General features: G+C 44.8%; 1 protein-coding gene and 1 long non-coding RNA gene across 3 annotated transcripts in view; both read left to right on the forward strand.

Annotated features, from left to right (window-relative positions):
* The first annotated feature begins 15743 nt into the window (after nucleotides 1-15743).
* On the forward strand, nucleotides 15744-19452 carry LOC123380899. Its single transcript, XR_006587278.1, has 2 exons — nucleotides 15744-18074; nucleotides 19109-19452. It is a non-coding gene; the product is annotated as an uncharacterized LOC123380899 (long non-coding RNA).
* Nucleotides 19453-24042: 4590 nt separating this feature from the next.
* The window catches only part of SORCS3 (sortilin related VPS10 domain containing receptor 3), a 597794-nt gene continuing 595917 nt past the window's right edge, over nucleotides 24043-25919 (forward strand). Inside the window, exon 1 of one of the 2 annotated variants that reach the window (XR_006587279.1) lies at nucleotides 24043-25390. Coding sequence is in view for 1 of the 2 variants with exons in the window: in XM_023240898.2 (XP_023096666.1) it covers nucleotides 24764-25390 (627 nt within the window). In the remaining variant the exon portion in view is untranslated. The remainder of the gene's footprint in view (nucleotides 25391-25919) is intronic. The other variant, XM_023240898.2, reaches the window with a different exon arrangement.

Genomic DNA, 25919 nt, shown 5'->3' on the forward strand with positions numbered 1-25919 from the left:
GCCCAGGCTTTCTGAAAGGGAATGCCAGACCAGTTGTGTCTCACATAAGCACAGCCCTGGGCCAAAGTCAGTAAAGAGATGTGCCTAGTATAGTCTGAATAGTCGTAGTCAGTACAGAGTTTTAAGTTTGATTCTTGTTAAATTTTTTAAATAGAGATTCTACATACGAACCCAGATTTCAGGCATTTCCCAGAAATTTGAGTGCTTAGTCAGTATTAGCTCCACATTTGCAGTGCCAGCAATGGCTCTGTCCTCTTTAGAGGCACGCATTTCTGGTTAGCCATGGTCTCTGCCACTCCTTTTTGTCTTCCTGACCCAGACATGAGTCCTTTGCCATTTTGTCATCTTCCATCTGGCAGGTACCACTCATTTGCATTACCTGTTGAGTTTCTTAGGTAGTTGAGTTTCTGACTCCTGGGCTTTTGGAGTCAAGGCTTGTGGAAGGGAAGCAGAGTTGAGATTCCCTGAGCCTTGCAGAAGACTGGCTTCTCTGGGTTTTGTGAGGGGAAGACACTAACTCTCCATAGTAGGGCTGATGTGACATGGCTTGTGAATGTCTAGGAGACTGGAGACTGTGCCCTCCATCATGGTGTTGGAAGACCTCTGGGCTCAGGCTTGGATCTATCCCCTTAGGTCACCAGGCTAGCTTAGACAAGGATCACCCAGTTGTAATTGTGAGGACTGAAGACAAGGGGATTTTCCTCTGAAAATTTAAGATTTACAAGAACCCTGGGACTTCTGAACAGCACTTCAAGGAAGGCCCACAGGATTACAGAACTAAGTATCCTCTGGTGATACAAGAAAGAGTTTAGAACAGGGTATTGATTAAGAAACAAGACATCAACTGTTATATATTAGCCTTAGGGATGTTTGGCTGTATCTTCATGTCTCCCTGTATTGAGAGATGGGATGAATCCCATTCTTCTACCTGCAGGGCTGGATTTATGTGGTTTGCTTATGCGCTGTCACCAAGGAGCACTTTCTCTTTGTTTTGTCATTGTGAAGTTGCATGCCTGAAATGATCTGGCGATGATTTTTCAAAAAGCCCCAAGCACAGAGCTCAGTACTTTTTTTTTCTTAACAGCAGATGTTCTAATAGTCTGTCTCCTGTTGCACAGAGAAATACAAAGAAAATTATGGAGCCACCACATATATCTGAGTATCAACTGATGTTCCTGTGGGATATTGTGGAAACTTCTTAAGTGACTTCCCATATTTTACTTTCCCAGTACATTCCATATACTAGTCTCAGAGTTCTTTTCCCAGATCCTGAGATTAATCTGTTCATCCTCTTTTACAGCCCATCTCTGGACCCCTATACCTTCATTTAAAGCCCTCTGTCTTTGATATAGCTTTATAGAGCCCTCCTGCATTACCAGCTTCATCCCTCCACCATCACATGCTCCGCCCAACTTCCCCAACACTCCATTCCCTGTTTCTCTCTCTAGACCTCAGCTCAACCTTCCCCTTCAGCCTGAGGTGTCCTTTTCTTCACCTCTACTGGTTGAACTCCTGTCAAACTCCTATCTTCAAAGCCCACCTTGAATTCTGCCTCTCTCTCAAGTCATTTCTGTTATTTCTAGTAGGCATCACAATACTTTGGATCTCTATCCTAGCGCCTTCCCTAAACAACTATGTGTATGTCCTCCTCCTTCTGATCCCCTTTCCACCCCAGATCTGAGAACTCTTTAAGAGCAGCAGATAGTACCTCTCAAGAGAATTATGACAAAAGGCAAAAGAGAAGAATCTTCTGATAATTAAATTATAAGATCAACTTAATGGTCCAGCAAAGTCATTTATAGAAACAACTTAAGTGGTCAAAATTATTCCTGGTTCAGAGCATAACTTGATTGAAGCTGTTTTTGTTTTTTATTTTTGAGGGCGAGAGAGAGAGAAGAGAAGAGAGGAGAGGGGAAGGGAGGGGAGGGGAGGAGAGAGGAGGAGAGAGGAGGAGAGAGGAGGAGAGGAGAGGAGAGGAGACTAGAAGAGAGGAAGACAGAGAATCTTAAGCAGGCTCTACGACCAGCATGGATGATGCAGGGTACCATCTTACGACCTTGAGATCATGACCTGAGCTTAAATCAAGAGTTGGGATGCTTAACTGACTGAGATACCCAGGTGCCCTGAAGCTGTTTTTATATAGCATTAAACTGTAATCTGGGGCTGGTGGAGAGGTATGTGCACATGGGAGAATCCATTGTCTTATTATATCTTCCTCTGTGTGGTTTACATCATGAATTAGCATATTTGTTAAGGTTCTGAGAAGTTCTATAGTAATGAATCCATTTTCACTTTGTTGAATCTATTATTTATTGAATTTATATGACTCATGTTTTGCATACAACATGTGAAACATTATTTTTTCATAGAATATTATTACTATCTGCTGGACTAAAGAAATGATATACCACTCAGAAGGAGAACTGGTCTATATTGAATCTGGAAAACAAAAACAGAAGGACAAATGTTGTCAGTGTCTATCCAAGGGTATTTGGAGGAGATCTGGGCTGCTGTGTTCTGCAGGTGGTGGGTCCTTTCCAGGGAGATAACACCATGTGTTCCCTTGACCCGATACCACAGGATTATTTGAGTTGGACAACTAATTTCCCTTATTCTCAATCTATGCTCGCCAGAAAATCTGGTTATAGTTTAGTTTCCAAAGTAAATTTCTTACATGAAAAAAATAATCTGGCCCAAGGACAGAGCATGTAACCCCCTTGCAGTTCTGTTATGGTAGTAAATTGGCATTCTAGATTGGCCATCAGTCCCTTGTAACCTTGATTAGTGACAGTCCATCCCTGAGATAATGATTCACTCTCTCTGGAATAGAACAAAATCACATTTCAGAACCTGCAAGCCTGTGGATGATATCCTAGTGCTGTGGTGAAGGACAACGTCAATACCTAGCACTTATGAGGCACCATTGCAGTTATCTGTTTCTGTGTAACAAATACACACTTAGTAGCTTAAATCAGAAACAATCATTTTTTTTTTTCCTGTGGATCAGGAATTTGGGAAGACTTAGCTGAACAGTTTTCGCTTGGATTGTGGTCAGACAGTGACTACAATAGCTGGGACTTGACTGGAATCTCTCTGACTTATGTAGACTCAGGACCTCTCTGTTTGTTCTCTCCATGTGAGCTGCTAGGAGCTTCCTCACAATATGGCATCCTCAGGGCTCCAAAAGCAAGATTCTCAGTGAACAAGGTGAAGCGCTATCAACTTTTCTGATCTTGCCTCAGGAATCACATCAATGTCACTTACCTGCTATTTGTTACAGGAGAGTTACAGGCCCATCCAGATTCAGAGAGAAAATAGACTCCACCTGTTGCTGAGAAAATGGCACTGTTTTAAAGAGCATGTGGGATGGGGGTAATGTAGTTTTCTTTGGAAGATACAACCTGATGCAAGCACTTACTATATTCAGTGCCTTTGCTAAATCTCTCTTCCTCTCTCTCTCCCTCTCTCTGTCTTTCTCTCTCCCCCTCTCTCTCTGTCTCACACACACACACACACACACACACACACACACACACACATACACACCCTTTATTTATTTCTCATAACAAATCTATGAGATCATTCTTATCATTCCCCATTTTTACAGAGGTTAAGTAATTTGTCCAGGGACTAATAGGTGGTTAGTCGTAGGGTTGGGTTTTGAAAACCAGTGTGTGCTCTTAAACAATATGCTCCACCGCCTGGTGAACCAAGGTAAATGCCACCTGGGAAGTTCCTGGCAGTCTGTCACCCAGCCTTCCTAGTGGCTCCCACCTCACTACGCATGCTAAGTGTGGTGGGAGAACATTTCAAGGTGTTGATCAGAAAGCCCTCTTCCTTAAACCACCATATTCCTTGTGCCCTGAGGGTCTTTCCCTCATGGAACCCCTACCTGCTCCCCACCACCTCTGGTCATCCCTTAATGGAACCAGAAAACAAAGGCCATGTTATTAAGTTTTCAGGTTTTTGTTGATGGAAGAAAAATGTCCCAGTGCTACTGACGATGTTGGTGTTCTGCCCAGATCTCCCTGGAACTCTTCTCCCTATTTATGCTCCCTGTTAGTGTTCTTGAGCCTCTAACAGTCAGCACCTGTGCTTCTTTTCATAGACCTGCCCTTGTGCACCTGGAGCCTACTCTGCCCAGTTATATGAGGGGAGGAAAGAGAACTTATGTCTCCCCAAGTTGGTCCTTGGCCAATGCCTGAAGAGTTGGGAGAGTGAGGGCCCAACCCTCTGTCCTCTGGTTGGGAGAGCCTTGAGGGGTAACTTACACTCCAGAGCACCCTGGAGGGATCAGGGTGGGACTTTTCATGAAATCGCACTCTTTGCTTCTTCCCATTCTTCTCCTGTTTTCCCCACTTCTCTGAAAACACCACCTTTGAAAACCACTCAGTCTGTTTCTGGGGAACCTGATGTCTCTAATGGGAAAGGAGAAGGGGAAGGAGTTAGAGAAACTTCTTCAGAACAAGTCCAGTCCTTTGCCAGATCAGAGAGCTACAGGGAGGTTGGACCAGCCTGGCCTGTTTCATTGTCCTTCAGAAAGTAGACCCTCCCGCTGACCCAAATGACACCAGCTGTGCTGACAGCCACAAGCACAGTGATCTGGACCAGGAGTCTCTCCTCAACACCCGTGTCTAACCTGCCTTCTCACATCCCACTCAATGGGACAAGCCCCCTAGAATGGAGCTTAAAGGGGTGATGGTAGTCTAAGGAAAAGCTCCTCCACCACTCTTTCCGTTATACCTGACCAGGGTGATACTTGATGGAACTGGTGTGCCACTGATCCAGGGAGGGGTTGGAACCCACATAGAACTAAGAGTTAGACTTCTTGTGCCTAGCTCAGCTCCCAACTAGCTGTGTGCCCTGTTTTCTCCACCGCAATGTAGTCTCTGAGATCCCTCCAGCTCTAAATGTCTGTGCTTTCACATGACATGTTCGATGCCTCCCAAAAGCTTATAATCTTGTTAGGAAAACATGACACAATTAGAGGACTGTACATGACAGGCTATAGTACAAATCTAAAATCAGTCCAATTAAGAGGGAAAAGGAATAGTGCAGAAAACAATCACAGTAGCTGATTAGGATGGGTGGATTTCTGTGGGACAGTCTTCAGGAAAGGGTTCAAGGAAGAATTTGAGAAAGGTCTTGGAGGTTGACTATTGCTTGGTTGAAGGAAGGTAAAAGCCACCATAGTCAAAGGCTTATAATTGTTACTTTTGTGTGTGAGGGAGAGGCAAAGGAACAAAATCCTGGTTATCATCTAATTGCTGTTCCAACTCCTAAGTGAATATAGCACACACTGCTCCAGTTATAATATACTAGTTATTTACAGGGCTGTATTTCTATTCTCCCTGGCTTAACACACATCACTGGAAATCTGACATTCAGAATTGGCTTTTCCAACCTCCTAAATTTTAATTAAAGTAATTATGTTACTAACAGAAGCTGTAATTTATCTTCTCCCTGTGTTTACAAAGAGGAAAAAAGGCAACTTTGGCCAAGCACATTTTCCCTGCATCATATTGCTGGTTTGGTGGTGGGGAAGGGGGGATGTCTTTGGTTTGGGGGGGGGTCCAGAGGCCATACTGCTCACTGGTCTCTTCTCTCTGCAGTGCAGAGGGCCCTGTTGTAGTTCTTTTGGATAACTGCTACTGAAAACCTCAAAGTGGGCTGAGCTGTGTCATTCGGAAGCAGCATCTGGGCTAAAGAGCAAGTCCATGTTCTAGAAAAATCCTTTTGGCACCAGACACTCTGTGTGTGTGTGTGTGTGTGTGTGTGTGTGTGTGTGTGTGTATGTGTGTGCGTGCGTATGCTCACACGTGCATGTGTATTTTTGGCAATGGTGGGAATAAGGAGCTCAGTGATTTAGATGAGAACTTTCCATGCAATTAACTTGTTCCATACCAAAGCAGGTGCCGAAGTGAACCACTGGGCCAGTCTGCTCAGTAAATACCCATCCGTAGGTATAGAGCAATTCAATGGAAATAATTATACTGGGTCAATTAAGCAGAACTCACACCTCCTCCTGTTAGCCTGTTTGAATTTTTTATTTCTATGAGTCAGGTTTGTTCAGGATTTAAACTGCTTTACCTCTGGAAAAGCGAACCTCTAGGGAAACATCATTGATTTGTGCGATGGTGGTTGTTGCTAGAGAAGGTGGCCCCGCTTCCCAAGCAAGAGCACTTGGTCTGGGCCTCGGGCAGGCTTGGGCTGGAGTGCTGGCTCCAACACCTAGTGGCCCTATAACCTTAGGCAAATTATTTAACTCTCTGAACCTTAGTTTTCTCATTTTAAAAGTGAAGATGGGAAGACAGCTTATATTCCCGTTCTTTCATGAGGATTAATTGAGAAAATGCTGGCAAAGCTCTAAAAAAAAAGGTCCTGGGATATAATCAATGCTCCATAAGCAGCGACCATTGTTATTATTGTCATCGACAGTAAAACTGGGTATTATTATAACTGTGCCACCTATGATGACCCAATGGAAAGCTTTTATAAAGGGTGGCATGTGAGGAGCTAATTGTGCTCAACTCCAAACATGCAGGATTTAGAAACACCAATATGTGAGGTTATAAAATGGAACAATTAGGGGGTGATGTAAGGGCTGGACAGAAGAAGGAACACCAGAATTCAATGAATTCTAAAGCCCCTTGGCTGCAATGAGGATCCATCCATCTGTAGATTACCCATGGCGTATCACAAAGGCTGGGAGGGAGGCTGAGAAACTAAGCATTGGGGACCACTGTCAGGTTGAAAATGAATCAGAAATGAAATGACATCACCTCTAAAATGATAAGGCAAATCAGTAAAAAAAATGCAATCTGACAAAAATTCCGTTCTTCACACAATGATAGTATTTATTGAGAGCTTACAGTTTGACAGAGGCATTAATGCGGATTCCTTATTTAATCTTTACCATAACCTATAAGGTTGGTTCTATGATTATCTCAGTTTTACAGACACATCACCCTTTAGGGATGTGCTTACTGCAGAAAACGAAAGGTCGCTTACTTCTTAAAGAGGTTCTTTTACAGCCTGGGAGAGTGTAGACCCACCAGAAGCTTACATGTGGGAGGGGCTTACTTAAACTTCAGACAATGTGGATGTATTTGTATTCGTACAATCATTAAACAAGTTATTATAGGCTCTACTACAAGATGCTAGGAACTGAGTTTTGTGTTGAAGATATAATGATGAACAAAAGTAGGTGTGATCAGCTTCTGAGAAGATGGAGTAGATGAACTTTTCCTTACACCTCCTGCTGCTGTGTACAACAAATCCCCTTAAGCATTGTGTGTAGAACAAACATAAGAAGACTCTGAAAGGTGGAAAGAAGATGGCAGGTCAGTAAGATATTTGGGGAACCAAGGAATGACACGTGAGTTCTCTGCTTTTGTTTTTGGTTCTTGGTTTTTGGGGTTTATTTGTTTGCTTGTTTGTTTGTTTTTGCCTCATGAATCCCAGACTCAGAGATGAAGAAGCCAGCAACTTGGAAATACCCATGGGCACAGACAATGCAAATCCTGTTGTCCCTAGCCAAAGAACTAGAAAAGGGGCAGTTTGGCAAGATAGGAACTTTTAGACAATAACAACTTAACTCTAGCTAAACACTACAGAAAAATCTGTGGCCTCACATCCACCCAGTGCCCAGTGGTAATGAAGCCAGCCCCCTTACCCATGCTTTTGTATCAGTGGAAGCCACATGGGAAATAGTAATGAAGCAAATTCCTATACCTTCCAGCCAGAGAGGTATCAGTGAAGGCTTGGGAGGAACGGGAAACTCCCACCTTTGCCCAGCCCTGTCCCCCAGGTGTCAATGGAGGCTAAGTAGGGAGTATGAATTTATACTCCTCCTGGCAGTACCAAGGTGGCACCCTCTCCTGTTCCTCTGTCAGGGCTATATCAGAAGCAAGTTAAGATCCAGAGTCCCAAAACATAATACCCACAATAAGAACCAGGAAGTCTCATACTGAATGTAAAAAGAAAATCTCATCTACTGATGCCAGCATAGAGATGACAGATAAGTTAGAATTACCTGATAAAGATTTTAAAGCTGTTATTATAAAAAAATACTTCAACAATCAATTAAAAACAAGCTGGAAACAAATGGAAGTATAGCAAGTTTCAGCAAGGAAATGAAAGATAAAAAGAAGAACCAAGTGGAAGTTCTAGAATTGAAAAACATAATAACCAAGAATAAAAATCCCAAAGGATCAATTCAACAGCAGAATAAAGGGACAGAAAACAATAATTTAACTTGAAAGTACAAAAGTAGAAATGACCCAATCTGAACAACAGAAAATAGATTGAAAAAATAAGAAAGAACAAAGTCTCAGGGGTTTGTGGGACTATAACAAAAGATCTAACATTCATGTCCTGGGACTCAAAGAAGGAGAGGAGAAAAAAGACAAGGATAGAAAAGTGCTGAAGGAGATAATGGCTGAAAACTTCTCAAATTTGTCAAAAGACATACCTACATATCCAAGAAGCTGAGTGAGCCTCAAGCAGAAAGAAAGAAAGAAAGAAAGAAAGAAAGAAAGAAAGAAAGAAAGAAATCTACAGCAAGATGCATTACAATCAAACTTCTGAAAACTAGAGACAAAGAAAAATCTTGAAAGCAGCAAGAGAGAAATGACACACATTACCTAAAGGGAAAACAATTCAAATGACGATGTATTTCTCATCGGAAACTATGGAGGTCAGAAATAAGTGACACAACATTTTTCAAAATATTTTCAGCATTTCCAATGCTGAAAATAAAGAAATATCAACTCAGAATCCCACAGCCAGTGAAAATATCCTTCAAGAATGAAGGGGAAATGAAGACATTCTCAGATGAAGAAAAACTAACAGGTCTTGTCACCAGCAGACCTACCCTAAATGAATGACTGACAACAGGAGATAGCCTAAAAAAGAAAGGAAGGAAATGATAAAGGAAGGATCTTTGAAACATCAGGAATGAAGAAAGAATGTGGGAAGCTAAAATCTTGGTAAATAAAATTGACTTTCCTTTTTCTCTTGAGTTTTCTAAAAATTTTTAGTGGTTGAAGCAACAATTATAACACTGTTCCATATAGTTCTAAATGTATGTATACGAAATATTTAAGGCAATTATAAATAGGGGAAGGTAAAGGGACATAAAGAAAAAATAAGATTTTTATACTTCACTCACACTGGTAAAAAGAAAAACCTACAGGCTATGATAAATTGTGTATGTTTAATGCAATACCTACAGCAAGCACTAAAAAAGTTGTACAGAGATATATTCAAAAATGTTATAGATGAAATCAAACTGGAACTTAAAAAATGTTCAGGTAACTCACAGGAAGGCAGGGAAAACCAGACAGATAAATTAAAAACAGAACAAACAGAAAACAAAAAATAAAATGGCAGGGTTAAGCACTAATATATCACTAATTACAGGACCTGTAAATGATTGAAATATACAAAAGAGAAGGCAGTTAGGCAGCGAGGATTAACAAACATGACCCAAATATATGCTGTCTACAAGAAGCGTACTTAAAATATAACTATGAAAGGATGGAAAAGATATATCTTGAAAACATTAATCAAAAGAGAGCAGGACTAGCTATATTAATGTCAGATATAGTAAACTTCAGGACTAAGAAAATTATCAGAGACAGAGACATTATGTAATGACAAAAGGGTCAGTCTGTCAGGAAGATACAGCAATCTTAAATGTGTAAATATCAAACAATAAAGCTGCAAAATGTATGAAGCACAAACTGACAGAACTGAAGAGAGAAATAGACATGTGCACAATTAGAGAATTCAGCACTCATTTCAATTGTCCAATTGATAGAACTAGATAGAAACTCAGCAAGAACATAGAAAAACTAAACAACACCATCAACCAATGAGATCTAGCCAATATTTATAGAAAACTCCACAGTAGAATATATATTGTTTTCAAGTAAAAACAGAACATAGATAAGACAGGCCATATCCTGGGCTATAAAACAAACATTAATATTTTTTTAAATATGAAATTTATTGTCAAGTTTGTTTCCATACAACACCCAGTGCTCATCCCAACAGGTGCCCTCCGCAATGCCCATCACCCACCCTCCCCTCCCTCCCACCCCCCATCAACCCTCAGTTTATTCTCAGTTTTTAAGAGTCTCTTATGGTTTGGCTCCCTCCCTCTCTACTTTTTTTTTTCCTTCCCCTCCCCCATGGTCTTCTGTTAAGTTTCTCAGGATCCACACAAGAGTGAAAACATAGGGTATCTGTCTTTCTCTCTATGACTTGTTTCACTTAGCATAACACTCTCCAGTTCCATCCACATTGCTACAAAAGGTCATATTTCATTCTTTCTCATTGCCAAGTAGTATTCCATTGTGTATATAAACCACATCTTCTTTATCCATTCATCAATTGATGGACATTTAGGCTCTTTCCATAATTTGGCTGTTGTTGAAAGTCCTGCTATAAACATTGCGGTACAAGTGCCCCTACACATCAGCACTCCTGTATCCTTTGGGTAAATTCCTAGCAGTGCTATTGCTGGGTCATAGGGTAGATCTATTTTTAATTTTTTGAGGAACCTCCACACTGTTTTCCAGAGCAGCTGCACCAGTTTGCATTCCTACCAACAGTGCAAGAGGGTTCCCGTTTCTCCACATCCTCTCCAGCATCGATAGTCTCCTGATTTGTTCATTTTGGCCACTCTGACTGCGTGAGGTGATATCTGAGTGTGGTTTTGATTTGTATTTCCCTGATGAGGAGTGATGTTGAGCATCTTTTCATGTGCCTGTTGGCCATCTGGATGTCTTCTTTAGAGAAGTGTCTATTCATGTTTTCTGCGCATTTCTTCACTGGATTATTTGTTTTTTGGGTGTAGAGTTTGGTGAGTTCTTTATAGATTTTGGATACTAGCCCTTTGTCTGATATGTCATTTGCAAATATCTTTTCCCATTCTGTTGGTTGCCTTTTAGTTTTGTTGATTGTTTCCTTTGCTGTGCAGAAGCTTTTTATCTTGATGAGGTCCCAATAGTCCATTTTTGCTTTGAATTCCCTTGCCTTTGGAGATGTGGTTAAGTAAGAAATTGCTGTAGCTGAGGTCAATGAGGTTAGACTAGCAGAATGGACTCTCTGGAGCCAAACATTAATATTTTTATAGTTTTATATTTTAATAAAATTATTTAATATTTTAATATTTTTTAAAAATTGAAATCATATAGAATGTGTACTCTCACCATAATGGAATCACACTAGAAATCAATAATAGAAAGATAATAGAAAGATCTCCCAAAAACATGAAAATAAAAGATCATACTCCCAAATAATCCATGGATCAAATAAGATGTCTCAAGAGAAATAAAAAGAATAATGAATTTAATGAAAATAAAACCACAACATATCAAGATTTGTGGAATACAGCTAGAGTAATGCAGAGAGGGCAGTTTATAGCACCAAATGCACATATTAGGGAAGTAGAAAAGCCTCAAGTCAGTAATTTAACCTTCCACTTTAAGAACCTAGGAAAAGAAGAGCAAAATAAACCCAATGCAAGCAGAAAGAAGGGAATAATAAAGAAAATAGCAGAAGTCATTGAGACTGAAAACAGAAGAAGATAGAAGAAAATCAGTGAAACCAAGAGCTGTTTCTTTGAAAAGGGCAATAAAATTGACAAACTTCTAGGAAGACTGACACAGTAAAAAGAAAGAAGTTAGCAATATCAGAAAGGGAGAATATCACTACTGATTCTGCAAACATCAAAGGATAATAAAAAAATACTACTAACAATTCTATGCACACAAATTTGACAACTCAAAATGGAGCAAATTTTTGAGAGATACCAACCACCACAACTTATGAAATAGATTGTTTGAAAAACTCTGTAACTATTAAGGAAATTGAATTCATAATTTCAGAAACTCCCCCAAATAAATTTCCAGGCCCAGATGGTTTTACTGGAAAATTCTATCAGGTTTAAAGAATTAAAACCAATTCTACATACTCTTTTCCAAATAATAGAAGAGGAGGGAACACTTCCTAATTCATTTTATGAAGTTAATATTACCCTGATACCAAAACCATACAGTCCAAAAACAAACAAACAAAACAACAAACAAACCCACAGTCCGATATCATTCGTAAATATAGACACAACAATCGGTAACAAAATATTAGCAAATAAAATCCAGCAACATATAAAATGAATTTTATACCATGAAAAAATGGGGTTTATTGCTGGGATGCAAAATTGGTTTAATGTAAGAACATCAATCCACATTAATAGGCTAAAGGAGAAAAATCAACTGATCGTATCAATTGATGCAGAAAAAGCATTTCAAATTTAACACCTATTTATGATAAAAACTCAGGATAATAAGAATAGAGGGAAACTTTATGGATAAAGAGTACTATAAAAAACCAGTAGAGAATGGTGAAATACTGAATCTTTTCCTCCAAGATTAGCAACAAGGCAAGGATGTCCACTCTTATCATTTTTATTCAATACAGTTGAATTCAACTGGAAGTTCAAACTGGTGCAGTAAGGCAAGAAAAAAAAATGGCACACGGACTGGAAAGGAAGAAACAAAACTGTTGCTGATTGCAAAAGACACAATTGTTTACATAGAAAATGCCAAGGAATTTACAAAAATAATCCTAGAGTAAATGAGTTCACCAAGGTCACAGGATACAAGGTAAACATAAAAAAATCAACTGTATTTCTATGTGCTAGTAATTAGTTCATGGATACCAAAATTTAAAATATAATACCATTTTTATTCACTCAAAAAATGAAATACTTATGTGAAAATCTAACAAAACATATATGGGAATTATGTGCTAAAAACTATAAAATACGGACAAAAAAATCAAAGACAATACAAATAATCAAAAGACCTACTGTGTTCATGAATTGGAAGACTCAACATAGTAAAAAGTTCTCCCCAAACTGATGTATGGGTTCAATATAATTTCTATCAAAATTGCAGCAAGATTTTTTAAATAGGGATAAGAGTATTCTAAAATTTGTACCAAAAGGCAAAGCCTTCTTATCAAAAGTATTAAAGTAGCTAAAACAATTTTGAAAAGAGGAATAAAGTAGAAGAAATCAATCTACCTGATTTCAAGACTTAATATATAACAACAATAATGAAATCTGTATGGTTTTGGCAGAGGAATAGGCACATTTGATGGATCACTGGCACAGAACAGAGAACTCAGACATAGACTAATAGGCCCAACTTATTATTTTTTTTTAAGTTTATTTATTTTGAGAGACAGAGAGAGTGAGCAGCGGAGGGGAAGAGAGAGGGGAAAAAGAGAATCCCAAGCAGGCTCTGCATTGTCAGCACAGAGCCTGATGTGGGGCTCAAACCCACGAACCCATGAGATCATGACCTGAGCGGAAATCAAGAGTCAGATGCTCAACTGACTGAGCCACCCAAGTGCCCCCCAACTTATTTTTGATGAAGGCACAAAAGCAATTCAATGGAGGAAAGATAGTTTTTCAACAAATGGTGCTGGAGCAACTGGACATCTATAGCCATAAAAGTGAACTTGTTTCATACTTTATACAAAAAATGAAATAAAAATGGATCATGGGGTAAGTGCAAAATGTAAACTATAACACTTATAAAAAAAGATCTTCGAGATTCAGTGCTAGGCAAAAAGTGTTAATGACACCAAAAACACGATTCATTAAAAAAATTGATAAACTGGACTTCATCACAATTTAAAAATTCTGCTCTGTGGGCAATCCTGTTAAGAGGATGCAAAGACATGCTACAGACTGAGAAAAGATATTTTGAAACCATGTAGTCAACAAGAACCAGTATCTAGAATACAGAAAGAACTCTTAAAACTCAGCAGAGAAACAAACCAACCCAATGAGAAAATGGATCTAAGACTTGAAGAGATATTTCACCTAACTGGACACACAGTTGGCAAATGTTCAGTTTCCAGTCATTCATACTCATAGTCTTTGGGACCCGGGTTGTTGGGTTTTGTGCACTATCTGATTGAAAGAGTGATGGTGTTGCTAGGATGAAACTCCTGAGACTTTTGATGAAATTGAGTCACAAAACCATAATCATTGAATTAAAAAAATGGAACATAGGTCCATGGAACAATCACAGGTGTAAATATCAGCATGAACATGCATCTTAAAACTGTCAAAATGACCTTGAAGAACAGGTACAACTGAAAACAATGAGTATTCAAAGAAAAAAATATTCGATATTTTATTCTGCCAGATGGCTTTCCTCTGGATACACTACTCATGGATGTTGAGCCAAGGGTGAAATCTAAGGGGAGCTGTTGCCAGAAGAAGCTGAGGCCAAGGAAGAGGAAGAGGAAGAGGAAGAGGAAGAGGAAGAGGAAGAGGAAGTGGTCCAGGTAGAGGAAGAGGGGGCCCTAGGCAATAATGTCTCTCAGGATTACTGTTTCAAAGTGATATGTGATTTGGGATATTCTTGTACAGGTTTTGTTTGTTTATGTCAGTTTTTAATAAACATAAATGTAGGAAAAATAGAAAAAAAAAGATGTTCAATGTCCTTAGCCATCAGGGAAATGCAAATTAAAGCCACAATGATATTTTATTATGTATCTACCAAATTGACTAAAATAAAAAAATATTGATAACACTAAATGCTGGAGGGGATTCAGAGAAATTGGATCATTCACACATTGCTGGTGGGAATGTAAAACAGTACAGCCACTTAAAAACAGTGTAGCAATTTGTTAAATACGAAATATGCAACTACTATGGAACCAAGCAATGGCACTCCTAGGCATTTATCCCAGGAAGATAAAAACTTACATTCACAGAAAAACCTGTATGTGTATGGAAGTTTTATTCATTATAGTCCCAAACTGGAAACAATTCAAATGTCCTTCAATGGGTTAAACAGACAGTGGTACATCCATTCTATGGAATATAACATAGCAATAAAAAAGAGTAACTGTTGATACAAGTTACAAGCTGGATCAATCTCCAGAGAATCAGGTTGAGTGAGAAAAGCCAATCCTGATGGGTTATATACTATATGATTCCACTTATAACATTCTTGACATGATAAAGTTACAGTAATGGAGAACAGATTAGTGATTGCCAGGGGTTAAGGAGAGGTTGGAGACAGGATGAAAGTGGGTGTGGCTATAAAAATGACAACATGAAGATCCTTGAGGTGATGGAAATGTCCCGAAATGTGACTGTTTCAATGTCAACATACTGTTGATATGGTATTGTAATTCTGTAAGATGTTACCTTTGCCGGGGGGTGAGGGGGCAGGGGGCACGTACTGGGTAAAGGGTACATGGGATGTCTTTGTGTTATTTCTTTACAATTTTTTAAAACTTTTTTTGAGAAAGAGAGAGACAGAGCACAAGTGGAGAATGGGGGAAAGAGAGGAGAGGGAGACACAGAATCTGAAGCAGGTCCCAGACTCCAAGCTGTCAGCACACAGACCCTGGTGTGGGGCTTGAACCACGAACAATGAGATACCTGAGCTGAGGTCTGATGCTTAACCGACTAAGCCACCTAGGCTCCCTTAAAAAAATTTTTTTTTAATGTTTATTTATTTTTGAGAGACAGAACACAAGCAGGGAATGGGCAGAGAGAGAGAGGGGGACAGAGGATCTGAAGAGGTCTCTGTGCTGACAGCAGAGAGCCCAATGCAGTGGTCCAACTCATGAACCATGAGATCATGGCCTGAGCCAAAGTCAGACACTTAGCTGACTGAGCCACCCAGGCGCCCCATCTTTGTGTTATTTGTTACAACTGCATGTGAATCTACAATTACCTCAAAATTAAAAGTTTAATAAAAAATAGTTATGAACCCTTTGCTGCTAAGGTTTATAGTACTTTGGAGGAGTCATTAATTAAATCTCTATATAAACACATAAAAATTCAACTGTAATAATGCTTTGAGGAAAAGATATTTAGTCTCAGGAGAACATGTAATAGGTAGGGTGTGACCATATAATTTATTGCTCAAACTGGGACACTTTGAGAGTGAAAGAAGGTGCTATTATTAATTAGGCTGAAAAAGGAGTCCTAAATTGGGGCACTGGTCACCCTAATAATGGGGCAGGGGTCCTGAGGTCGGGGGAGGCTCCCATAGGGAAATGAAGCTAGACCCAAGATCTGAAGAAAGATTGAGAATGAATCAGGCAGGTAGGGAGGGGAAAGGCAACACAGGCAAAAACCCCACAGCAGGAGAGAGCCTGTCCTTGAGGGAGCAGGAGCACCCAGGGTGCTCCCAGGAGCTCGGGGAAATCCCTGCATGGTTTTTGGTGGGAGAAGCCTCATCTGGGCTCTGGTTCCTGTGACCCGAGTAGCACTCTCCCTTCCTTCTGCCTTCCTGATGCTGAACTTGGGTGTAAACCACATGTTTGTTTTCAGGCTATATTTAGTTCCTTGCTTTGCTCTTCTTTGCTACGCTTGAACAATTTCCCAAGAACTTCCAGCTCTCTTAGGTCCCCCGTGATGCTCCTGATTCTGAGTGTGGATGGGTGAAAGAGTCATGGTCCAAGTGCGGGGGTGGGAGGGCCACAGAGCATCCATGATACATCTTCTCCTCTGGCTGTAGCTAAATGGCCTCCGGCTCTTCTTGGGGGTGTCCATCTTGTCCTCAGCGGGATGCTTCTTCGGAGCTTCAACTCTGTCTTTACTTGGCTTTTCTTACCCATCTAGAAGCTAATCCTTGCCCCCTCTTTCTCCACCCAGGCTCCTCATTCTTGCTTGTCTTGTATCCAAACTTGGACTCAGGAAATCTGCACCCCATCCCCCTCCACCAAGTTCTCTGAGCACCAGGGACTCCATCTATAAATACAGATACTGACCTGGCCTGCCGACCTCTCAGGACTCTGGGAAGATTAAATGCACATCTGCTTCCCCATCTGTAAAATGGAGATATCAGCAGTTCCTATCTCAAAGTTTTTTTTTTTTTTCTTGTTTTTTAGGATCCAATGACATAATCTCTGAATAGTGCCTGGCATATAAGCACTGAATAAATCATTACTAGACCTCTTTACCTCTCCTCTCTAATCTCCCTCTACACCCACCCACCCCCTGCCACCAAATGTGCTCCATCTGCTCCATGATGCCTGGATTTCCTTCATGAGAAGTCAAAACTTTTATTCCCCAAGGTGAGACTGCAGAATTAAAGAGTAAATCATCTCGAGGCAATGGCCTTGTTGGTTGACCTCAATGCTATGACTCTGAACAATTATGAAACAGTCGTTTCCCTTGCTTCTGAGATACCACTATCTACGGGTTCCCCTTCTACTGCTCAAGCTGCCTCTTCCCAGGCTCATCAGTGTGTCCTCCTGGCCCACCCTCTTACCAACATTAAGGGTTTCAACTGGATGCTTTCATTTCCCACGTTGTCTTGAAGAGACCACCTTATCTCTAGGAACGTAGCATTGCTGTTAGAGTCGTCAGGGAGAAGAGTAAAACAAAAACCTGTTTCCTCCAACCTTCTTTCCCATTGCACCCACCTCATTAGGTCGATGCTTTTGTTTTTGGGGACATGAGTAGGGGGCAGATGTTGACAATGTTGGTGATGGCTTTCAGCAGCTTAACAAGTGTGTTCTTTTCCTGGAGGTTGTTATGTTTCTGTTGTTGACTTGTCTTCTTCAGCCTGAACTTGCTACTTGAACACAGGCCTGGAATTCATTGAGCATAATTTTCTCTTCCTTTCTAGAGGTGTCATTTAAAGATAAGAATGTCAACAACTAAATCAGCAACCTCTACTCAACTGCTAGGCATGTTGCAGGAACCATGTGCCTGATCAGCTACCAGCGTCAGTCCTCATGGTGTGTCCTTGTGTGGGGAGACAGGGGGCACTGCAGAAAGAACGCTGGCGTTAGAGCCAAGGAGACCTGAATGTAAATATTGCCTAAGGCCTGTTGTGTGATCTAGAGGAAGATGCTATAAACCGCTGTGTAAGAACTTAGCTCTAATGTCATATAGATCTGGATTCAAACCCTGAATTCTGTCACTCACAAGCTGTGCAATCCAACCTCTCTGAATCAAGATTTCCTCAGCTATAAAATGGGCCAAAGTGCTGACCTCCACGGGACCATTAAGAAGAGTAAGAACCTTTACAGCGAAATTTACCTTTAGCAATTTATCTGTGCTACACTTCATTCAACTGCTTTTATGTGCATTAATTATTTAATCTTTACTATGACTCTGTATGATACTTTCACCATCCCCATTTACAGATGAGGAATAGAACCACAGACAGGTTAAGAATTTGTCCAAGGTCACACAGCTGGGGTTGGTATGGTAGGCATTTGGATACAGGTAATTTAGCTCCAACGTTTGGGTTCTTAATCGCTCTGCTAGAACGATGATGGATCATTACCACACATCGGGTCCCAAGTTAGTGCTCGGGGTGTGTGAACACTCATTAATGCCAATGGAATCGCTTTTGTCATCACTGCTTCACCACATACATTTTCGTTTCTCAGTCTACCGATTGGAACCAAAGAAACCTACTCTGGCAGAAATAAGTAAAGCAATGGCATAGAAGACACAGAGTGGGACTTAAAGCCCTTATTAAATGTCAGTGTTCATGCTGTTCTTTTCTGCTCCTTCTTTCTTCTTCCGCTTTTCTTCACCATAACATCTTTGGTGACTTTATGACCAAGCTTCTTCTTCTTTTCGTTTTGCTTTGCTTTTATTTTTAACAATGGCCAAGCTTTGTAATGTCACTACGTGCAACTATGCTGGGCAGATGGTCACCTGTGATAGGGAAGAGCATCAAATCATAGAGCTTTTGCCTCTTTAGAAACTATACATATGCTAAAAAGAACAGAGGACTGGAAGTTGCAGCAGAAGTGTTATTATTTAAACTCATCTGTTTCACTCGTGATTGCACAGTTGTCGAGGCTCAGTGCTGTCACAGATGGGGCCAGGTGCTGAGGTTATAGCGTGGAGCAAACCAGACGCTTCTTGCCTTCGTGGACACACAGTGGTAGGAAGTCCTGATTCCAGTGGTCTTCTGACTACTTTCATCTGCATTTCATGGGTTGTTTTATAATCATTTACCTCTGTAGAAATTCAGAGTTACAATGTGCACTGCTGTTTTGATGTTAATCGATTAATTAATTTCCTATTTAGTTCCAAAAAGGATGTGAAGTGGCTTATCAACACCGCACAGCTATTGTAAGACTGAAGAGTATCAAACAACAAAAACAAACAGTATTTAGTAAAAGGGGAGCAGAGGATAAAGATCTTGTTCTGAAGACAGTTGGAGCAAGTGAACCTGGTACTCAGCTTGACTGTCGAGACAAGAGGAAGACAAAGTGAGAAGACAAAGCCACTTTAAGAACGCCTTTAAAAAAGGATGTCAGTTTCACAGGAGAAAGCCACTTTTTCCGGCTCTAAGTTTTATGAGGAATATGTCTTTAGATCCTCATATGAGGAGTGCTGAACATGTTATAAAATATGAGAAACAGGCTTAATTGGAATGCTTCTCCATATGTGCTGGCCATGGGTGTTGATGGCAAGATCTATTAAAATATTAAGGGTTTGGGGTGGGGAGAGAAAGAAAGGGGGAGATAGAGAGGATATGAATAAGAATGCATTTTTAATGTCAGGAAGAATAGTGTCCCAAAGTGTTATTTCACCGTGATGATTAAAAAAATAAAACGTGAGGGGTGCCTGGGTGGCTCAGTTGGTTGGGCGTCTGACTTCGCCTCGGGTCATGATCTCACGGTTTGTGAGTTGGAGCCCTGGTCAGGCTCTGTGCTGACAGCTCAGAGCCTGGAACCTGCTTCGGATTCTGTGTTTCCCCCTCTCTCTGCCCCTCCCATGCTCACATTCTGTCTCTGTCTCTCAATAATAAACATTAAAAATTTTTTAAAAAAAACGTGAAAGAAGTCACATTAGGGTGGCAGTCGTGTAATCTCATGGATAATTTACAGCATACAGTGTGCTTTTTCCATTGTTTGCAACAGGGACAGAAGCCTGGAGGGAAAATGCATTCTCAGTAGGGCCTTCTTTGCTCTCCCCATTGTACCTGGGTGAGGGCTAGTCTTGGCTCCCAACATGACTTTTCCAGCTGAACTGAGCATTATGCCAGCAAGGGAGATTGGAGTCCATCTAACCCTCACCTGTCTTTCCAATTCCAGATAGATGTTGGACAGCTCCCATCTTACAGCAGGGAGACAAAAATTTGGAGATGGTGATGATGGGGGTGGTAGTGGTGACGATAATGGACAGTGTCAGGTAGTATGGTATAGTGGGGGCAGACTTCACGGGAGAACTGGCAGTGAGAGCAGACCCTGATGGAAACTGTGGCAGAGGGCAGATGAAGACTTAAGGAATATGGTAAGAAAGTTCAAGGAGGGAAGGCAGTACATGGAGCCTTCATACTATTTTGAGAAGTTTGGACTTTATGGACAATGGCTGGTGATGCAGAGTTTTGAGGAGGGCATTCCATGACTGATCTCCCTTATGTTTTAAAAGGCAACTATGGAACTGTGCTGTCTAAAACTGTAGCCACCGGCCACATGTGGTTATGAGCCTTGAAATGGAGTCAGTCTGAGTTGAGATGTAAGTGTACAATATACACTGGATCTTGAATACTTAGTGCAAAAACATGTAAAAATACCTCAATAATTTTTATTTAATGAGCTAAAATGAAGATATTTTGCATATATTTAAGGAGGCATATTATTATAATTAATTTCATTCATTTCTTTTTGATTTTTCATGAGGCTACTAGAAAAATTTAAATTTATACTTTTATTGGACAGGCTGGTGTGGAGTCTGGGTTGGGGAAGGAAAGAACTGAAGACCAAGAGAAGATAGGAAGTTACAGAAAAACCCTAGATGAGGGAGGATGAGGGTCAGATCTAAGGCAGTGACTCTGGGAATAAACAGGAGACAACAGGTGAAAAGGCTTTTAAAACAGGATTTGACAGGGCACCTGGGTGGCTCAGTTGGTTGAGCATCTAACTTCAGCTTGGGTCAGGAACTCCTGGTTAGTGGCTTGGTGGGTTCAAGCCCTGTGTGGGCCTGCATGCTGGTGGTGCAGAACCTGCTTGGGATTCTCTCTTTCTCCTTTCTCTCTCTGCCCCTCCTCCACTTGTGCTTTCTCTCTCTCTCTCTCAAAATAAACTAACTTAAAAGAATTTAAAAGAGGACTTGACAATGATTTTTCTGGATGTGGGGATGAGAAAGAGGGAGGAGACAAGGTTGCCCGTTAAGTATCTAGTCTGGGTGACAGAGAAGATAAGGAGGATGGTTTTTAGAACTTGATGCATATGGGTTTCAGTGTGGACCTCCACGTGTCTGGAGCAGTGGGGAACTCAGATGTGAAGCTCAAGAGAGATCAGAGTGGGCTTGTCGATTCAGGAGTCAACAAGCAAGAGGTGACAGCTGAGGCACAGAAATGGGTGAGAGGGTTGAGCTCACTCACACAGGGAGGGGGGAGTGAGCATGAAGCATAGAGAACGGGGTGTTGATGGAGGTTTAGGGCTCAGAATTTAATTTGTGGACAGGAGAAGAGAGGCTGATGAGCTTGACTGAGGCTGGTCAGGGAGGGCCCAGGAGACCCTGGTACCACATAGACCAAGGGAGATCTTTCCAGATGGAACACTACAAATGCAGGAAGTGGAAGCTGTTGACCAGGCTGTATCAAGGAAGCCACCAGGAGGTGTTTGCTGGGAGTAAGCCTTTGATGAGTCACCTGAAGACAAATGTCCGCTTGCAGAAAGTCCAGTAGAGAGCGGCAGGTAAGGAAGGGGACTACAGGTACAAGAGAGAACTGTGAAGAGGCTGAACTCTAGAAGGTTGGTGGGGACTCGGAGGCTGCAGAGGGAGAGTGGGCACAGGGCCGAGGACAAGGGTTGTTAGGCAAAGGGTGAAGGAGGCAGAGCCTGAAGATAAAATGGGGGCCAATAACTGCTAGAGCAAGGCCAAGAGGATGAATGTGGACAGGAGACGTGTGAAATTATCACATCTGCTAGAGGCTTTTATCCCTTTTTTCCCCCAAACACTTAATAGCCACATCTCCCAGAGTCCCCCTCGAGGATCCGACCTTTCCACGGGCTACGTTCAGGTCAGGTCAGATGGGAGTGGGAGCAGGGAGTTTCCAGCATTGCTCTTGCAGACAACTGCCCCTGCCCCCCCCCCCCCCCCCCCCCCCCGCGCCATGGAGTACTGCACGGGAACTTTGGGGATTGGACAGCATACCTCCCCCTGTGGGTCTGGACTTGGGAGGCCTACCCCCAGCTCCCCCCCCCCCCGCCCCGCCCCGCCCCCGGGCTCTGTGAACGTCCACTCCGGGAGGCCAGCCTGAAAGCCAAGATCACTTCTACTCTGGCAACTAGCACCTCTGCCCACAGTCCAAGCAGAAGAGAGGCCTCGCATCCTTCCTGCACCCCGAGCTTGGCTCGGGCTGCAGCGCCCGGCTTTCCCCGGCAGGGGCGCTGGGAACCTGCGAATGGCCGGCTCGCGTCCAGCGCCGGATCCCGCGCCCACCTCAGCCTTCCGCGCTGCAACTTTTTTGGGGCGTTCCGCTGCCAACGGTCTTTGGAAACCCCTGGAGTCCAAGACACGCCTCATCCTGGGCTGGACGTTGTCATCGACTTGGCTCTCCAGCCCAGTCTCCTGGGTTCCCAATTTCCAGTTTAGCTCCGGTTGGAAAAGCCTGTTCGCCAGGGTGGGGGCTCCCGGATACCGCCGGTTGCCGCCCTCTGTGACCGGCTGATTCCCAGGCCACCTCTGCCTCCTCCATCCCTCTTGGCCCTTAGCTGGCGCTTTCGCCTCTTCTTTTCTCTGGCCTTTCCTTTCGCACCGTTATCTCGCCTTTCCTCCTCCATCCCATTTCTCCTCTCTTCTCCCTTTCCCCTTTCTCTCTTCCCCTCCGTTCCCTTCTTGTCCCTTCGCCCCACATTTCTCCTCTTCCCTCTTCCGGCGTTTCCCTCCCTCTGGCTGTGCTTTAAACATCACCCACAAAGGAACTCTTCCTCTAATCCCGAGGAGGAGGGGAAGGGCCTGGAGGCGGCCACGCTCTCCAAGCCCCCTCCCTTCATCCTATTCCTTTCTTAACAACCCCTCCTCCAGCTCTGCGCTGCTCGCCTTTCCAACCCCTAGAAATCACGGGGGGCTTCGCGGAGGCGGTGGGCTGCACTACGTGCCCGGGCCTGTAAACCACATCTCCTCCTCGTTCAAGTTTAGCTTCCCTCTCTCCGAAGTCTCCCTTTTCCTAGGGGGCTCCACGGGCCCTAACCCGGACTGCGTCCCACGCGCTCAGGCTGCGCTTCTGCAGCGGGGTCCAGGGGGGGCCTGGTAGGCCGGCGCTGGGCTGGGCCGAGGGCCCTCTCACTGGCAGCCTACACTTCGAAGGAACAACTGAGCCGGCTCAGAAACGAATCTAGGAAGAGTGAGCGACCTCAATCCCAGGCTAGAAGATGGGGGCTGGATCCCCCCGTGGGAGCGAACGGTCTCCACTGTCTTTCCTCAGCTCCGACCAGGGGTCCCGAGAAAGAGAACCGTGGAGGGGGGAGAGCCGGCAAACACCTGACCCCGCCGCCGGCTCCTCCTGGATCTCTCCCCTCGCCTTCCAGGAGGCTTAATGAATCACCAGGTTCCGTCCGCCGGCTGTGGGGGAGCATGGGTGCGCGGGGCGCCAGGAGGAGGGGGCTGTCCAGGGCGGCCTGCCTCGCTCTCAATATTGCCTTTCTGAAGACTCGCAGGCTCAGGAAATGCAAACATAGCCCGCGCGTGATCCGAGAGCGCCCACGGTCCGAGCGGACCCCTCCCCGCCCCACACCCCACGGCTCACACTGACACGCACACAAATGCGTGCAAACGCGCACGCACGGAGGCGCGCGCCCCCGCACACCGAGCCAGCCCTGTGCTCCGCCAGGTGCCCCCACCCCGCGGCGCCCGCCCGCTAGCCCGTCAGCCCCCGGCGCACCCCTCGCCTCACCCTCTCCCGCCTGCGCGCACGCACGCGCACGCACGCAGTCCCCGTGCCCCCGCACCGGGCGGAGGCGCAGGCCGCGAGGGGCGGGGGGCGGTGGGAGGGGCGGGCCCGGGAGCCGCGAGCGGAGTCCCGGGTCCATCCCGCGCTCTGCTTCCGCGCGCCGCCTCCGCACGCGAAGGCTCCGGTCTGCCCCTTGGCTTCCGAACCCGAACAGTTGGCGCTGAAAACACTTTACTCCTCCTCCTCTTCCTCCTCCTCCCCCTCCCTCGAGACCCCCCCCCCCAACATCCTCCCTGCACGCCACCCCCCGCCCCCCACAACAGGCCCGAAGAGTAACCCCCTAAAGGCGGCCAGAAGCGACTCCGAACTCTTCGGCGGGAGCAGGTTGGAGGCTGGGTTTCGGAGAGACTCTGGATTGGGGTCCGTCGCCAGCCCCTCCTCCTGGATCCGGCTTGATTTTCATATTTTAAAAGAGGATTTTTCTCATTACCTTTGAACACCCCTTTTAACAAAATTTCTGGAGGAGCTCGGTGAGGAAGATTGTGAGGTATCTTATTTTAAGGGGGAAAAAGCACCGAGGGGGCATATATTAATTTTTCTTGGGTTTTGGAATCGCCCTTTCGAGAGAGCGAGCGGTCGAGAGCGAGGAGGGAAGAGTGGAGAGGACCCGCGAGGCGCGCCAGCCCGAGCCACCTCCTTCCCGGCCGCCCCCTCCCCACTCCCCCCGACACACACTCGCTCGCTGGCTCGCCGGCGCGCGCACACCCCCCGCGCCGGACCCGCACCTCGGCGGGCGCCACACTCTCGGCAGCCCGAGCCGCGGCAGCCGCAGCGGGATGGAGGCAGCGCGCACCGAGCGCCCCGCAGGCTGGCCCGGGGCGCCTCTCGCCCGGACGGGGCTCCTGCTCCTGTCGACGTGGGTCCTGGCCGGCGCCGAGATCACTTGGGGCGCGACGGGCGGTCCCGGGCGCCCCGAGGCCCCTGCGTCGCGGCCGCCGGCGCTGCTTCCTCTCTTCCCGCGGGCAGTGGCAAGCCAGTGGCCAGAGGAGCTGGCGACGGCGCGGAGAGGCGCCGCACTGGGGCGCCGGCCCGGCCCGGAGCCGCTGTCCCAGCCAGGCGGCGGCAGCGGCGGAAAGAAGCAGGGAGAAGGCGGGGGACCGTCGCCTGCAGGCGCGCGGTGGGGACAAGGCACCCCGGCTCCGGGCAAGCCTGCCGGCGCGAGGAGGAGTCGCCGGGCGCAGCCCCCCAGTGCCCTGGAACGCGGGGACGCCCGGGCCTCTGCCTTGTCCGATGGTGCCAAAGGAAGCCGCCCTCCGGCCAAGGGTCTCCGGGAGGAGGTGAAGGCGCCGCGGGCCGGGGGGGCGGCGGCCGAGGAGCTCCGGCTGCCCAGCACCTCGTTCGCGCTGACCGGGGACTCGGCCCACAATCAAGCCATGGTGCACTGGTCCGGACACAACAGCAGCGTGAGTACCCGCTGGACCGCTGTCTCCTGACAGCAGGGCAGAAGGGGGGGGGGGCGGGAACGAGGGACAGATAGTTGCTGGAGGGTCGAGGCAGAGGCGGGGGCGCCCTGGCTTGTAGAGAGAACAGGTTCATTCGGCTTCCCCCACGCCCCCAACAGGTTAGCGGAGTTTGTTGTAAGATGGTGTGTACGTTTGTTTGCTGGAGACCCTAGATTTGGGGCAGCCCGGAGGGAAGGGAGGAGGGAAAGAAGTGTCTTAAAGATGAGCAGGGGATGGATCTGTGGTCCCTTTCCCTGGTAAACGGCTTGGAGAGTCAGTTTTCCCGTCGGGCGCTTGAATTCGTGAGGACGAGGTCTGAATTGGCGAAGGACCCGCTGGGCAGACTGACGGATTCCTGCAACTGCCGAGCCTCCCCCCTCCAGTCACGCGAAAAGGAACCCGGGAGCTGGAGGCCACTCAGACTCCCTCCCAGACCCCTGCCGGTCTTGGGGCCGCTGCTCTCCGCTCCAGGCGCACTTTCTCCCAGCCC

This window comes from Felis catus, chromosome D2 (genome assembly GCF_018350175.1).
Source record: "Felis catus isolate Fca126 chromosome D2, F.catus_Fca126_mat1.0, whole genome shotgun sequence".
Taxonomy (NCBI): Eukaryota; Metazoa; Chordata; class Mammalia; order Carnivora; family Felidae; genus Felis; species Felis catus.